General features: G+C 36.0%; 1 protein-coding gene across 11 annotated transcripts in view; it reads right to left on the bottom strand.

Annotated features, from left to right (window-relative positions):
• EMSY (EMSY transcriptional repressor, BRCA2 interacting) overlaps window positions 1-14,437 on the bottom strand; it is an 88,108-nt gene that overhangs the window by 61,691 nt on the left and 11,980 nt on the right. For 7 of the 11 annotated variants that reach the window (XM_025894226.2, XM_025894229.2, XM_025894231.2 and 4 more), the window contains 3 exons: window positions 12,481-12,656; window positions 10,679-10,831; window positions 7,775-8,034 (listed from right to left, as the gene is read on the bottom strand). In XM_025894226.2, coding sequence (XP_025750011.1) covers window positions 7,775-8,034; window positions 10,679-10,831; window positions 12,481-12,656 — 589 coding nt within the window. The remainder of the gene's footprint in view (window positions 1-7,774; window positions 8,035-10,678; window positions 10,832-12,480; window positions 12,657-14,437) is intronic. The other 4 variants (XM_025894227.2, XM_025894232.2, XM_025894233.2 and 1 more) reach the window with 2 other exon arrangements.

Genomic DNA, 14,437 nt, shown 5'->3' with positions numbered 1-14,437 from the left:
CATCCAATGGCACAGAAAGCAGCAAATAAAAAGGCCCTCAGGCAGAAGCAAGCTTGGTATCTTCAATAAACTTCAAGGACCTAATAAATGGGATTGGAATTTTGGAAATAGTAGTAGGAGACAGAATCGGGGAAGTAATGGGGGACTAGATGATGTAAGATCATGTTGATGCTATATACCCTTGATATGATATGATGAAAATGTCACTTTATCAATGTGGTCTTCCTTCTAAAAACCCCAAACCTAGTTTAATCAGGAGAAAAACATCAGACAAATTCCAATAGTGGAGCAGCCTACAAAATATCTGACCAGTATTCTTTAAAACTGCCAAACACAAGAGAAGTCTTGAGAAACTTTCACAGCCAAGAGGAACCTAAGAAGACATGACAAGTAAATGTAATGTGGTATCACGGAACAGAGAAAGACAATGGGTAAAGAAATCTGAATAAACCACGGACTTTAGTTAATCTTAACGCATCAATACTAGTTCATTAATTATAGCAAAGTACGATAGTAATATAAAATGTTAAGAACAGTGGAAACTGAGTGTAGGGTATGTGAGAACTTTCTGTACTATCTTCTCAATTTTTCTGTAAATCTAAAACTATTCTAAAAAATACTTTTAAAAAGCATCACTCTGTCTGCTAGATGAAAAGTGTACAGTAGGGCAGAGGTAGTAAAAACAGGGAGACAAATCAGGATGCTCCTGGAGTAAAGCAAGCAGAGATAATTGTGTTCAAAGTGTTTATAGCATGAGTGGTGAAAAGTAAACAGATTCTGAATATACTTAAAGGTAAAACCAACAGGACTTGCTCATAGCTTGATACAGGGAATGGAGGGGAAAAAAGCAGCAGGAAAGAGACTTCAAAGGCAGCCCATATGGCTAGAAAAGTATAGAAGATATAGGGAGGCAAAGAATTTCAGATGAGAAAGAACAGGACAGAGCAAAGGATCTACAGTTGAAATCAGCCTGATGTATTTAAAAACAGAAAGCAAGCTGGTGTAGCAAAAAGCATACAGAGCAAGGAGGGGCTGACAAAGTAAGGAGAGGCCAGATCATATTTATAAGCCACAGTAAAGGATTTAAATTTTATACTAAGTACAATAGGAAGCCATAGGAAGGTTTTAAGTGGGGAAACAACAAAATGTGATTTATATTTTAAAAGATCATTCTAGCTGCTATGTGGTGAGTGGCAAGAATGGGAGCAGTGAGACTAGTAAAGAAACTATTGCAGTAGAGCAGGCAAGAAATGATAGAGGCTGCTTGGACTGGAGTGTTAGTAGTGGAAATAAAGAGAAGTGATCACATGCAGATTCTATTAAGAGGTAGAGTCAATAGGACTTGTTGATGTAGGGAAATGGTAGGCCTAAGGAAAATAACATAATCAAGATGAATTCCTAGAGCTAATGTGCACTGGATAAATTTAGATCTCCCCAAAATTCTCTGACATAGACACAATTATTATCCCCATTTTACAGCTGAGAACACAAAAATCATTTACAAACCTATAATATCACAGTTTTATTCCAGGTGGGTATAATGGTGGTATGGTGATACCCAAAACAGAGCAGAATTTCTTTTTCTTCTTTCACCAAAATTACCTCTACCTATCTAGGGCAGAAAATTGTTTTGAAAAATCCAAAGAAATTAAGGGAGAAATTCTCTTTCATTTTCACATTAGTCCTAAAGAAGGCCTGATGTTAAATCGGTTGGTCAAATTTTACTGAGTATGTCCGCACTCAGTACCAACATCTCAAGGATGACTATATCATCATTATTTTGACTATATCATCATTATTATATATTTGCAGTGTCATGGTGAATTATAAGATGTAACTACATATCCACTACTTTAAGCAGTTTGTTAATTATTTGACGAGTCAAGAGAGATATCTAAGTCTTGACCAGCAAACATCTATATAAAGTTGACCAGCATATTTCTAGATAGACTCGATCAGCAAATACCTATATAGTGTTCTTACAAAAACAATCATAAGCCATCATATAAACTGAGAAGCAGTAGACCAATATGGTAAAAAGACCAGAAGTTTAAGAGTCGAACCTGAGCTTAATTTTGCTTGGGCCACTGACAAATGTCAGGCCCCTGGACAGGTTAAAATCTCTGGACTCCAATTTTCATCTATAAAATAGGGATAATAATACCTACCTTCCAAATCACTACAAGGATTGAATGAGATAATGATGTGAAGCATCTAACATAGTGCTAGGCACATAGCAGGTGGTCAATATTTGGCAGTCAACAAACAGTAGTTATTAGATTACTATTACTATTCGGTAAAGGTGTTATAGATCAATTCAATCTGGAAATATATTTTATGTATTCTTTTTTTGTTTCATTAAAAAATGTTATATATCTTTTATAATGTTATATATCTTTTTCCCAAATTCTGATACCCCTGAGAATCCAAAGAACTCATAGCTACTACCACAGTCAAACCAAGTATAGTGATAATGGCAATTAGGTTTCACATTTGCCAATTCTGAACTCATAGTAGTAGCTTCCTGGAGCAGCATTTATAAGGACTCTGTGACACAGATAAGGATTCACCAAGGCTTGGCAGGAAAGTATGCCACAGTCAATTAACAATGTCTGTCATGGGCAAGGGAAGGGGAAGCATTCACACTTGTGTCAATTATTTCCAATATTAAAACTAGAGTATCTATGTAGGCTTCTCACATTAAGACAAAATTTCAGCACAATAAATATAGAAGTCTTTAAGAGCATGTTTTAGGCTACAGATACAAATGATAAAATATATTTTAAGATTTCAGTCTGCACGTTGATTTCTGATCTGAAAAGGGGTTATCCAAAATTAGAGATCCACCTTAAAGAAAATTTACTTGTACTTTAAAGTTACGAATTACAACAGGGGAAATAAAGGTATTTTGAAACCAAGTGAACCAAACAGTGTTTATTCAGGCCATAATTCAAATTACTGACCTTCTAGCACTCACAAAAACTCCTTAAGAGTGCTGGGACTTGCACCCTAAGGATAAAATGAAAAATATCAATCAAGCACGTGAAAGCATAAAGCTGTATTTTGTTGCTTTGTTCATATAAGTGCTGTACCAATGTTATACTTAAAATGAAGGCACCACATTAACATAGGTGGAAATTTGTCTACCCTGAAAATATATGACCTATTTGAATTTGAATCAAGTCCACAAATTCATAAATAATTATACTTAATGTAAAAGTCATTTACCTAAAATAATTCCTAAGTTGACTTACATAGGATTTGTGAGAAATCCAAGGTGAATGCAATAATGAAAACAGCCTTACAGAGATTTCAAAGAAGTCCAATAACCCAGCAGAAGTAAAACAAAAAACAAAAATCCCAAAGAAGATCTATTAGTGCTACCATACTCAGCTTGTCCAAGAAGTAACAAAACCAATGGCATTGGGTACACATGAAATAAAGGAGTAGTATACTTTTGCCTCTGGAACATAGTAGATACTCAGTAAATATTTGTGGAATGAATGAGTCTTATTTCTAATTTAATATGTTTTAAATGTTTATTTTTTCTGTACAGTAGGACAAATCTAAGGTTCTGAGCTTGGAATCTCCTGGTGTGGTTCATATGACCTTGGAGATAAATATGCCCTCTTATAAGCATCATATGTCTGACAACCTCGAGTATCCATTCTCAATTGGCAATTCCGAAGAAAAAACAAAAATAAAGATATGATAAAGTCATTGAATCAAAACAAAACAAAAAACGCCAACTTCACTTACAGGTGAACCTTCCATCTTTTATAGGTATTTGTATATATGTCTACCAAAGAAGATTCTAAAGTTAATAATGTTAGGTGACATTTACTAAGCATTCATCATATGCACTATGTTAAGTACTCTCCATGAATCATCTCATGTAATTATCCTGATAACTCTGGGAAGTACTATGATCTTTGTTTTATAAGGAAACTGAGGCTCAAGAGAGGTGACAGAGTCAGAACAGGGATCAGATCTATTTATTAATTTTTTCATTCATTCATTCAACAAACATTAATTAACACCTTCTATGTGTCATGAACTATTCTAAATACTAGGCAATACAGTGATGAATGAGATGAAGTCTTTACCCTCAGCAACATATATACTCTATGGGAGAAATAGGAAATGAATAAATATATAATACGATGTTAACCAGTTATAAGTATAATGAGTAAAAATAAAACGAGTAAGGGAAGAGAAAGACATGGATGGGAGATGGGTGCTCTTTTAGTTTGACTTTGCTACACTATTTCTCAAATACCAAATTAAAAGAGTAGATGAGAAGGGGGAAAACAGAATTACAGATAAGTAAGTCCCAGCAAAAAAAAAAAGGCAGTAAAAAATTACAGTAAGTAGACTTATAAACTCATAGAGTATAGCAGGCTGATAACACTTAATACAGGGCTAGTCTAGAAAGCAATAACTATATTATAATATTATGTGACAAGTGATATTCAGAAGGGTTACCTTGGAGTCATCAAGTACAGATGCAAAAATCATATTCACTGTAACATTTAAAAAGTCATCAAAAATAGTTAATTTCTATATATTAAGGGGTAAGCTTCAGTTAACTGATGAATTCATTTTGGAGGAGCTCATTCTCAACAGTGCAAATAAATAAAACACTGTCTTAGATAAAATACCAGCAAGGAAAGGGAGCTAACATTTTCTTGAGCATATACCTATTGCTGTACTTTAAAATACCCAGTCTTGGGGCGCCTGGGGGGCTCAGTCGTTAAGCGTCTGCCTTTGGCTCAGGTCATGATCCCGGGGTCCTGGGATCCAGCCCTGCATCGGGCTCCCTGCTCAGTGGGAAGCCTGCTTCTCCCTCTCCCACTCCCCCTGCTTGTGTTCCCTCTCTTGCTGTCTCTGTCAAATAAATAAATAAATCTTTAAAAAAATAAATAAAATAAAATAAAATACCCAGTCTCATTTAATCCTCACAGTAACTTTTTAAGATTCGCATTATTCTCATCTCACTGATGGGAAAACAGATTTAGAGAGACTAATTTATCTCAGGTCATAGTGGAAGAGCCAGGGTTCCAACCCAGGCCTCTTTGACTACAAAAATTCTTGCTTGATTTTAACACGATACCATAATGCTTCATCCTAAAACTGAAAATAGAATTATATTCCACAGATCAGCTCATTATCACTTACGGTTTACTAAGAAAATAATTTCTCATGTATCATGTAATGACATCTTTCCAGGAAACTCAGGGAGCTTCTTTAAATGAACGTTACTGTGTATCTGAGGTTCAAAGGTGGGAAAGATCACCGGCTAAAGATAAGAAGGTACCTCCAATCCTTCCCCCAAATCCCTCTAAAATGGTATGAAGGGATTTTTTTTAAAGGGGAAGAGGCATGTGAACCCCTAAGGTCAAAATGAAAAGAAGGTAACAGCTGTAAAGTTTTGTAAAACAGAGAAGCAGTAATCAATCAAGCATAACCTCGAAAGTGGAAACCAGAGAACCCCAGAAAGACTCATGAATTGAGAGCTTGAGATATGTCTTAAGTGGGAGTAAAGGTGGCACTAGAGAGAGGAAAATTAGTTGAAAATCTATTTAAGCAGCATTTATATCTACAGCTATCCTCCCCCACCCTAAAGGAAGACTAGGCATTTATTCTCTTGAGGGAGAGGCTGAGTCCAAGGGAATTTGCTAACACTGGGTGGAGGGAGCTGAGTGCTGTGCTACAGAGGGGTTAAGTGAAGTATATACTGAAGACTATCCAGCCCGTTCCCTCCATTTACTCCCCAAATACTGGCAGACTAGCTAACTACTCTAAGCAGGAGACTGGAAAATTCTTCTCTGAGGAAATCTGACAAGTCCATGATAAAGCCCTAATGAGAGTGATAACTGATAGAGGTAAAGGGGTAGTGGGTTTTTCTCAAGAAAACAGCCCAGCTAGGTCAACCTACAATGAAAGTCACCAGCCAACATGCCCCACTCTACACAGACAGCTTTCTGTCAGCTTTTAGGGCCCATATTCATATATAAGCAGACAGACAGACAGGATTCAAGAAAACTCTAAAATGAAACAGATCAAAACAAATAGATAAAAGGAACTTACAGGTAGGAGAGAAAACATGAAAGAATAAAACATCAAAAAAAGTCATGGATATCATCAGAATATAGTGATTTTATGAAAGAACAGGATGCTGTTTTTTTTTTTTTTAAAAAGGAACTTTCAGAGATCAAGAAAGAATTACCAGAAATTTAAAGTATGATAGCAAAAATGACAAATCCAGAAAAGTAGTGAAGGATAACATGAAAGGATAGACAAAATAATACAGAGCATTTACTATGTGCTAGGCTCTATTCTAACAGTTTTATATTTATTATCTCATTTATTTATACCCCAAAACCTTATGGATTGTTTTCCATTTTTCATATGAGAAAACTTAATTCCAGGATTTAGTTTCCCCACAGTCACAAAACTAATAAGTGGCAAAAACTGAGATTCAAATTCAGAAGTCTAGTTCCAAAAACCCAGGCTTTTAACCACTGTATTACAGTAGAAAGAAAATGCAAACAAACGGAAAATGGGAGTGAGAAAAGACAGGCAAAAGGATCAATCCAGGCAGTTCAGCATCCTAAATAGTTGATCCAAAAAGAAAGAACAGAGAAACATCTAGGAAATAATTCAAGAAATTTCCTAGAACTGAAGGACATGAGTGTCCAGAGTGAAAGTGACCACTGAGTGTGCACCAATGGATAAAATAAAGACCCACACCAAGAAAAATTACCTTGAAATTTCAGAACTCTGAAAGTTACCAAGAGTTTTCAAAGAGAAAAGGAGGAAATTAAAATGTCATTGGGCTTCTCAAAAGCAATACTGAAGGCAACAGCCAATGGAGCAATATCTTCAAAATTCTCAGGGAAAATTACATCCAACCTAAAAAATACTTTACCTAAACCATCAAGAAAGTGGGAGAATAAAGACATTTTCAGTCCACTACACAAGGTATCAAAAAATTTACCTTCCATCCACACCTACACCAAGAAGCTACCAGAGGATGTTCCAGCAAATGAGTAAATAAATGAAAGAGGAATACCAGCATGCTAGTGAAGGGAGACCCCAGAAATACAGGTGTGCAACGAGCCTAGGGTGCCATCAACATCCATATTAGTGTGGAAAGTTAGAGGGTTCTAATAATATACAACTGTCAGAATACTGATGATTTGAACATACTGAGAAAAGTTTAGGAAAGAACTAATGGTAGCATACAAAGAATAAAAAAAGAAGGCAACAGTAATTATTCACTTAATCATATCCTTCCTGTCTTCTATAAAACACCCACTTCTGACAACTTTGTTACTCTGACAAAGTAAAAACTGAGTTTTTTTAGGAACTTTTTTTACTTTTTTTTTTACCTTTTTTTTTTTTTTACCTACTTTTTTACCTTTAGGAAAAGGTAAAGTTATCCATATACAGGTTAAAAAAAATTTTATATTTTAGTTTTTTCCCAAATGGCATTACAATAATAAAATAGAACAAAAGTCTTAGAAGTATGAGATCTGGCTACGTGACATTAGGCAAGTCATTTGGCATCTCTGGCCTCATCTACAAAAAGTGAATTAATAATACCTATCCCAAAGCTTTCTGTGCAGAATTAAAGTAAGAGACCTGATCATTCCCAGCATAATGCCAAGCACATAGTAAACACTCAGTGCATGTTTGTTAAATCTGAATCATACTGACTGAAAGAGATGGAAACGGCAATTGGCAGACAGAGACTCCCTCCTTCACATACCTTCTGTGTTGTTGTGTTTGTCGTCTGTGTTGATGGTTTGGTGAAGGTTATTTTCACAGGAGACATGTGGGGTGGTAAGGAGTTGGCAATGCTCTGCATGATGTTGCTCATCTTGGGACTGCCACTCACAGGCACAGTGATCGTCTTTGAGACCGGAACAACAGCCTTTGGAACTTCCTTTAGGACAACGGGGGAGGAGCTAGAAGAATTTGTTCGCCTTCGTTTTCTGGGTTTTTCATCTTCATCTGAACAGCTAACACCTGAAAGGCAATGACAGTTCTGTTGTATTTATCACAATCTAACCCTGCATTTTATACTTCATTTTAAATCTTTGTGTCATCAGCCATCCTTGACCTCTCCCTTTGCCTCATGCCCAAACAGTAAGTCCTATCAATCCTCCCTCAGAAGTTTTCTCTGAATGCCTTTCCTCCTTTCTTTAACCCTGTGGCTATGTCAGGCCTTCTTATCTCCTGCCTGTACTTTAGCAACCTCCTAAAAGATGTCCATGCTTCCTTCTACCCTCCATCCTACTGCCAGTTACAGAATCTCATATCTAATTATGTCAATACCTTGCCTTAAATCCTTAAGTAGTTTTTATCTCCCTACAAGATGAGGCACTTAAATCATTACTACATCATTCAAGGTTTTACAGCTTTCCAAGAACACAATACAGCTGACTTTCAAACACAAGTTTGAACTGTGCAGGTCCACTAATACGTGTATTTTTTCCGATAAATACAGTATATTACTATAAATGTTTCTCTTTCCTCTTATGATTTTCTTTGTAACATTTTCTTTTTTCTAGCTTACTTTATTGTATGAATACAGCATATAATACATATACAAAATATGTGTTAGTCAACTGCTTACGTTATCAGGAAGACTTCTGGTCCACTATAGACTATTAGTAGTTAAGTTTTTGGGGAGTCAAGTTATATGCAGATTTTCGACTGCACAGGGAGTCAGCATCCCTATGCCCCACATTGCTCAAGGGTCAGTTATACCCTACTCTACCCAACCCTGTGCACCCTTATAATCCCAGTACACTGAACTGCTCACGATTCCCCAAAGTCACCTTAACATATTCTATACAACCAGTCTCCAAACACTATTGTTCTTTGGGGAATACTGCCTACCAACAACGAACTCTTCATCAGCCTGCAAACCATCTCCTCAGTGACTCTCCTTTTACTCCTCTAAGCAAAACTAATCCACATCTCTGAGCTTAAGCACTTTGTATATTCTCTTCTGTATCACTTACCCCATGGCAATGCAGCTGCCGGTCTGCACATCTCCCATTATTAACGGCCTCCCAGAGGGCAATGACTAAGACTTATTGGTTTGTTTCCCCAGTACAGTGCCTTGCACATATGAAGCTAGACTGATGAATGATTATATCCCAAACTAATGTTGCCTGTGTGACTTCTGAGAAAAAAGCAATAAACTTCCTATTATTTTAAACTACATTTTATGTTTAAAGGTTCCTCGGGTTTGGGATTCACTTTCAATGTTTTAAAAAAATATCAAAAAAGATAAATAAATAAATCACAGGGCGCCTGACAGGCTCAGACGGAAGAACATACGACTCTCAATCTTAGGGTCGTGAGTTCAAGCCCCATGTTGGGTGTTGAGATTACTAAAAGAAAAAAAAACTTAAAAAAAAGAATTAAAAAAAATAGATCTCTTGGGGCACCTGAGTGGCTCAGTCAGTTAAGCGGCTGCCTTCGGCTCAGGTCATGATCCCAGCGTCCTGGGATCGAGCCCCATGTCGGGCTCCCTGCTCGGTGGAAGGCCTGCTTCTCCTCCTCCCACTCCCCCTGCTTGTGTTCCCTCTCTTGCTGTGTCTCTCTCTCTGTCAAATAAATAGATAAAAATAAAATAAAATAAAATAAAAAAATAGATCTCTTACAGTCACCTTGGCTAAATCTACAGAAATCACTTGATCTTAACCAAAAGGCCGAGAAGCGATTAAATCTACAGAAATCAGATATAAACTTAATAGTTCCAGATTCTTAGCTTTTTCTTTATGCCTCAACTATTTTTGTAGACTTTTTTTTTAAATCAAGTGAGAAACATAAATCCTTGCAACATTCATAGGAAATCTCTACAGAGCAGACAAAAAAAAAGTATACAGCATAACTCATAGAATTGTTAATAAAATATATCTCCTTATACCACCTTCAGTTTTTAGACTTTAATTTAAATAAGGCCGACAATGACTTAAAATCATTCCTAAAACAGCAAACTCTACCTCTAAAAGTTACAAAGAAATCAAGTTTATAACTATATTGAGAAAAATGAAAATCAAGTATTAATAATCTCCAGCTGATAACAAAAGCAAAACAATATTGACATAACAGACACTAAAACCAAAAAATGACCTAGACATTAAACTGTTTCACAGGATAGAATCAAGGGGCTAAAAACTGCAAATAAACTTCAAAGGCTTGTAGTTAACTAGAAATATAAAAGATGGACTTTCTAGAATGTATCACTGAAAATAACAGTTGGATGATATGCTATATAAATAATTTTTTAAAAAACATTATAAAGATTACACTTATAGGAGTAAACACTGAATAAATCACATAAGCACATTTCTTCAGTTTCCATTCACATTTCTAGTCCATGACAATCAAAACAAGTGAATACTTGGAAGATAGCACTGTTCAAGGCAGATTTCCCACAGAGAACAAAAAAGAAGTAATTTCTCAACCCCCAGAACTGATTAAAAAGCAATATATACCTAGTCACGTGTAAAGAAAAGAATTTACAACCTTCAAAAACTAACCACTGCTAATAGCCAGTGGACCGATGATTTAATCCAGGAAGGCAGATCTAATCAGAGCCTATGTTGCAGCATTTAGCCAAGATGGCCCTGATAACACTGATAATATCACTTACTTTTGACATAAACAGTACTTCCACTTGGCAAGACAACTACATTGGAGGCAGGACTGGCAGGTCTTGGAGACTTAACCGTTGCTATGCTGCCACTTGGAACAGGGGTAGAGGTTGGGGTTGACGTGGTACTTGTGTAGGAATAGCAAACCACTACTGAAGGAACGATAAAAAAGTTTGCTGTTAACTTTCACCAAAACTGTCCACGCATATACATAAAAATAATTTTTTTACTGCAGGCCAATTTTAACATTTTCATGTGATCAGAAGTTAGAGGCCATTACTAGGTCCATTAAGTTAAAAGGTATTAATAACCCTTCCTGAAAATCATCACTTCACTGGGTTTTCCTCAAGTATTTAACAGCTGGTCTACCGGTGACATTGCCAATGGAGAAGAGCACAATTACAAAGAAATCAAGTTTAAAACTATACGAAGAAAAATGAAAATAATTTTTCATTCATGGCAGGAGTTAGACAAAAGGCACATACTTGTATTCCCTTTTAATACTGATGCAGTATTGATGAAGCACCAATGATGGAGTGATGCATAATTTTTCCCTAACCATAGCAATTTCCAACTTGGCTACTGGGAGGGGGGGGAACCACAGCAAGGTTACTTTATTATAAAACAACTTAATTAGTCACTCGCCATCCAAGCAGTGCAACAATAACTCAGCTAAAGTAATGACAACATTATATGTCAACTTCTTGAATAACAACAAGAAGCAAGAATAGTTCATAATGCACCATTTACTGAGTACCATGCACTATGCTAAATCTTTCCATATATTAGCACTAACTCTCACAGCACCACATCCTCCTTTTAAAGATGAGGAACCTAGGGTTCACAGAAGCTAAGAGCTGCTGGAGGTCACATAGCTAGGAAATGGCTAACTAGGACTCAAACACAGATTTGACTGTTGGAAATCCTATATTCTTTTCCCTCTACCAGACAGTTGGTGGACAGAAAAGGTAAGAGTGGGAAGAGAAGAAAGATACCTCTCCTACAACAAAGGAAACAGGAACTGAGTGGAGGCCAAATTTGTACCTTGGTACCTGTCTCTCTCTAAATATAGCTTCCTTCAGCCTAAAACAGAGCTGGCATGCATGAAGAGTGTCTCATTCTGCTCCACGACCCACCGATAATCAAGAAATGACAATTCCCCAAAGTAATCTGACAACTTCATAATTTTCAGGGTTGTTTTCAAGCAACACCAAACTAAGCTACTAGAATCAATCCAAACATGCACTCTCAAATTTAATATTACTCTTGGCAACCTCAAGAGAATTCAAGTATTTTTAAAGCACGTGTCAATTACTAGATTAAATAACAATAAAAAAGCCTTCTCTTCTGCCAGGTAATCCCTAATGGATTCAGAACGCTGACTAGAACAGAGAAGCACCGTATACCATAGATTCCAGAAGATAAAACAGAGTTTTATTGTCTAAATAATCAGTTAGGCATCTTTCTCCAGCAGGTAAATGACTTCCATCATTTATTTTCCATGTCACCCATTAAGGCCTTTTATCCAGTTCTAATAAGATACACTGGTATCAAAAATTCACTCCAAGAAGGCTTTTTCCCATTTTGTAATTAACAGAATTCACACTTTGAAAAGGGAGATTTAGTTTTGGCTGAGACTAAAAACTTGCCAGTTTCTAGTTTCAAAATAAGAGTTGCTCACTGTGTTTTGTAACCTTCATACACTGGGATTAAAACAGATGAAACAGATGAAAACAGGACACCTTTCCTTGAAGAATCTGAGAAAAGTCATCTCTACACAAAGAAGTAGTTTTCTACTCACCTTCCTTGCTTCCTGTTTCTGCAGGCACTGGAAGAGATGCATTGTGCTGGATAGCTGCATTGGCAACAGCGTTAGCTGTTACAGTGAAGGCAGTTTGGGGAACCAACCGGGGCATCAGTGGAACCAAGCGACGACCCTCAATGGACCATTCTGAAGAGCTATTAGGTCCAGACATACTAAACAAAAAAGAAAATGCTGCTACAAGGGTTCTCAATCACTAAAAATGAGTCAACTATTTTATCAAACAAATATAACTTTTTAAATTATAAAAAGTATCCTGAGTGAATAAGAGAGGCTTTATTTTAAGCAAGCAAAATCAAAATTATGAGTAATTATCAGAATTTAAGGGATTTCACACACACTTAAGTTCTTACACATTTTATTCTATAATATAAATCTTATAATTAACACAATTGAAACTATGAAAAATTTTCCTATGCTTTCTAAATATTGGCATTATTTTCATTAGTTTAAATCTGGCATTGCTAATGAAAACTAGTACATCTACTAACTTTTAGAACTTAATTTTGTAATTCAACTAAAAAGGTAAAAAGTACTCGTAATTTTTAAATTAGATTTTCTTTAATAATTGAAGACAGAATTCACTGAACCTTTGCAAAAATGATCTAACTGCCTGCATGGCCAGAGGTTCTAAGGCTTTTAAACAAGGGAAACTGAGGCAGTAAACGAGGGAGACTAAGTACAGAGGGAGAGAAGAGGGCTGTATATATATCACTGCATGTGTCACTGACGATGTGTTACATTAGTATCCTTCCTGTTAAAAAATAGACTAGGTCTGAGGTCACTGGAAGAAACCTGCGACTACTACTTTAATTTTACTTATATCACTTTTCATTCTAAGAAATATCTGAGGCCATGGAACTATCCTGCTAAGCAGACACTATTCTGTTTCTCTATCTAAACTTGAGTAAATTTTATCCCAGGAATCCAACTGAAATATGGTTGAAATATGAAAAGACAATTTTGTCACTTCTCTTGATTTGGCTCCACATTTACATCACTTCTCCTGATGATTAATGTCAAGGTTTAAAATTTACCCAGAATCAATTAATCAATCTCTTCACTAAATCAGAAATATTTCTGCAACTTTTCCAAACCAAAAATTCTATAACCCAATCTAGGGCTTAAGACTCGAAATGTCCACTGATTCTTCATATTTAGATAGCATACACAAAAGCCCTTGTTAGTGGATAATGGAATAATGATGATGGTGATGGTAGTTAACATCAACTAAACACTTTTTCTATGTCAGGCACTGTTTTAAACATTTTCTATGTGTTAACTCATAATTCTCTCAATAATCCTATGAAATTGGTAATATTATTATCTCCATTTTGTGGATGGAGAAACTGAGTCACTGAGAGGTTAAATAACTTCCCTAAGGTCACACAGCCACTAAATGTTTCCTTCAACAAGCATACATCATACTACCGACATGTGCCACACCAGAAGTAGAAAGTATAAAACTTTTCAAAAGGGTTTTATGTCTAACATTTGCCTTTGATTTATACTAATTGGGCACCGTTGTCTAATTACTACCAACTTTCACTGAATGGAACAAATAAATTACTTTACAACTTGAGAAGGATTTACATTCAGTTCAGAAAGGAATTTCTAGGAGCTGATGAATCTAGTTGGGTTACTATGAGAAATGTACAAACTGTTTAACCAGTCCTACCTAAAACAAGGGAAAGAAGAGTTCCTAAAACCCCAATTAACTCCATAAATTTGTTATCACATCATCTCCAATTTGACACTAGTTCTGAAACAGAGAATGGTATAAACAAGAAAAGAGAAACAGAAGTGGGCTATGGCTAACTGTCAAAGGAAAAAATTCTAAAAGCTATTTAGTGTCTTCTTGGCTTATTCCTATTTTGCTATCATTTTATTAGAACATCACCAGTAAATTTGCTAGGTGATTGTTTACACACAAATA

The sequence above is a fragment of the Callorhinus ursinus genome, unplaced genomic scaffold, assembly GCF_003265705.2.
Source record: "Callorhinus ursinus isolate GAN/ISIS: 27379988/994484 unplaced genomic scaffold, GSC_fseal_2.0 scaffold35, whole genome shotgun sequence".
NCBI classification, from domain to species: domain Eukaryota; kingdom Metazoa; phylum Chordata; class Mammalia; order Carnivora; family Otariidae; genus Callorhinus; species Callorhinus ursinus.
This window is presented reverse-complemented; position numbering and strand designations above follow the sequence as displayed.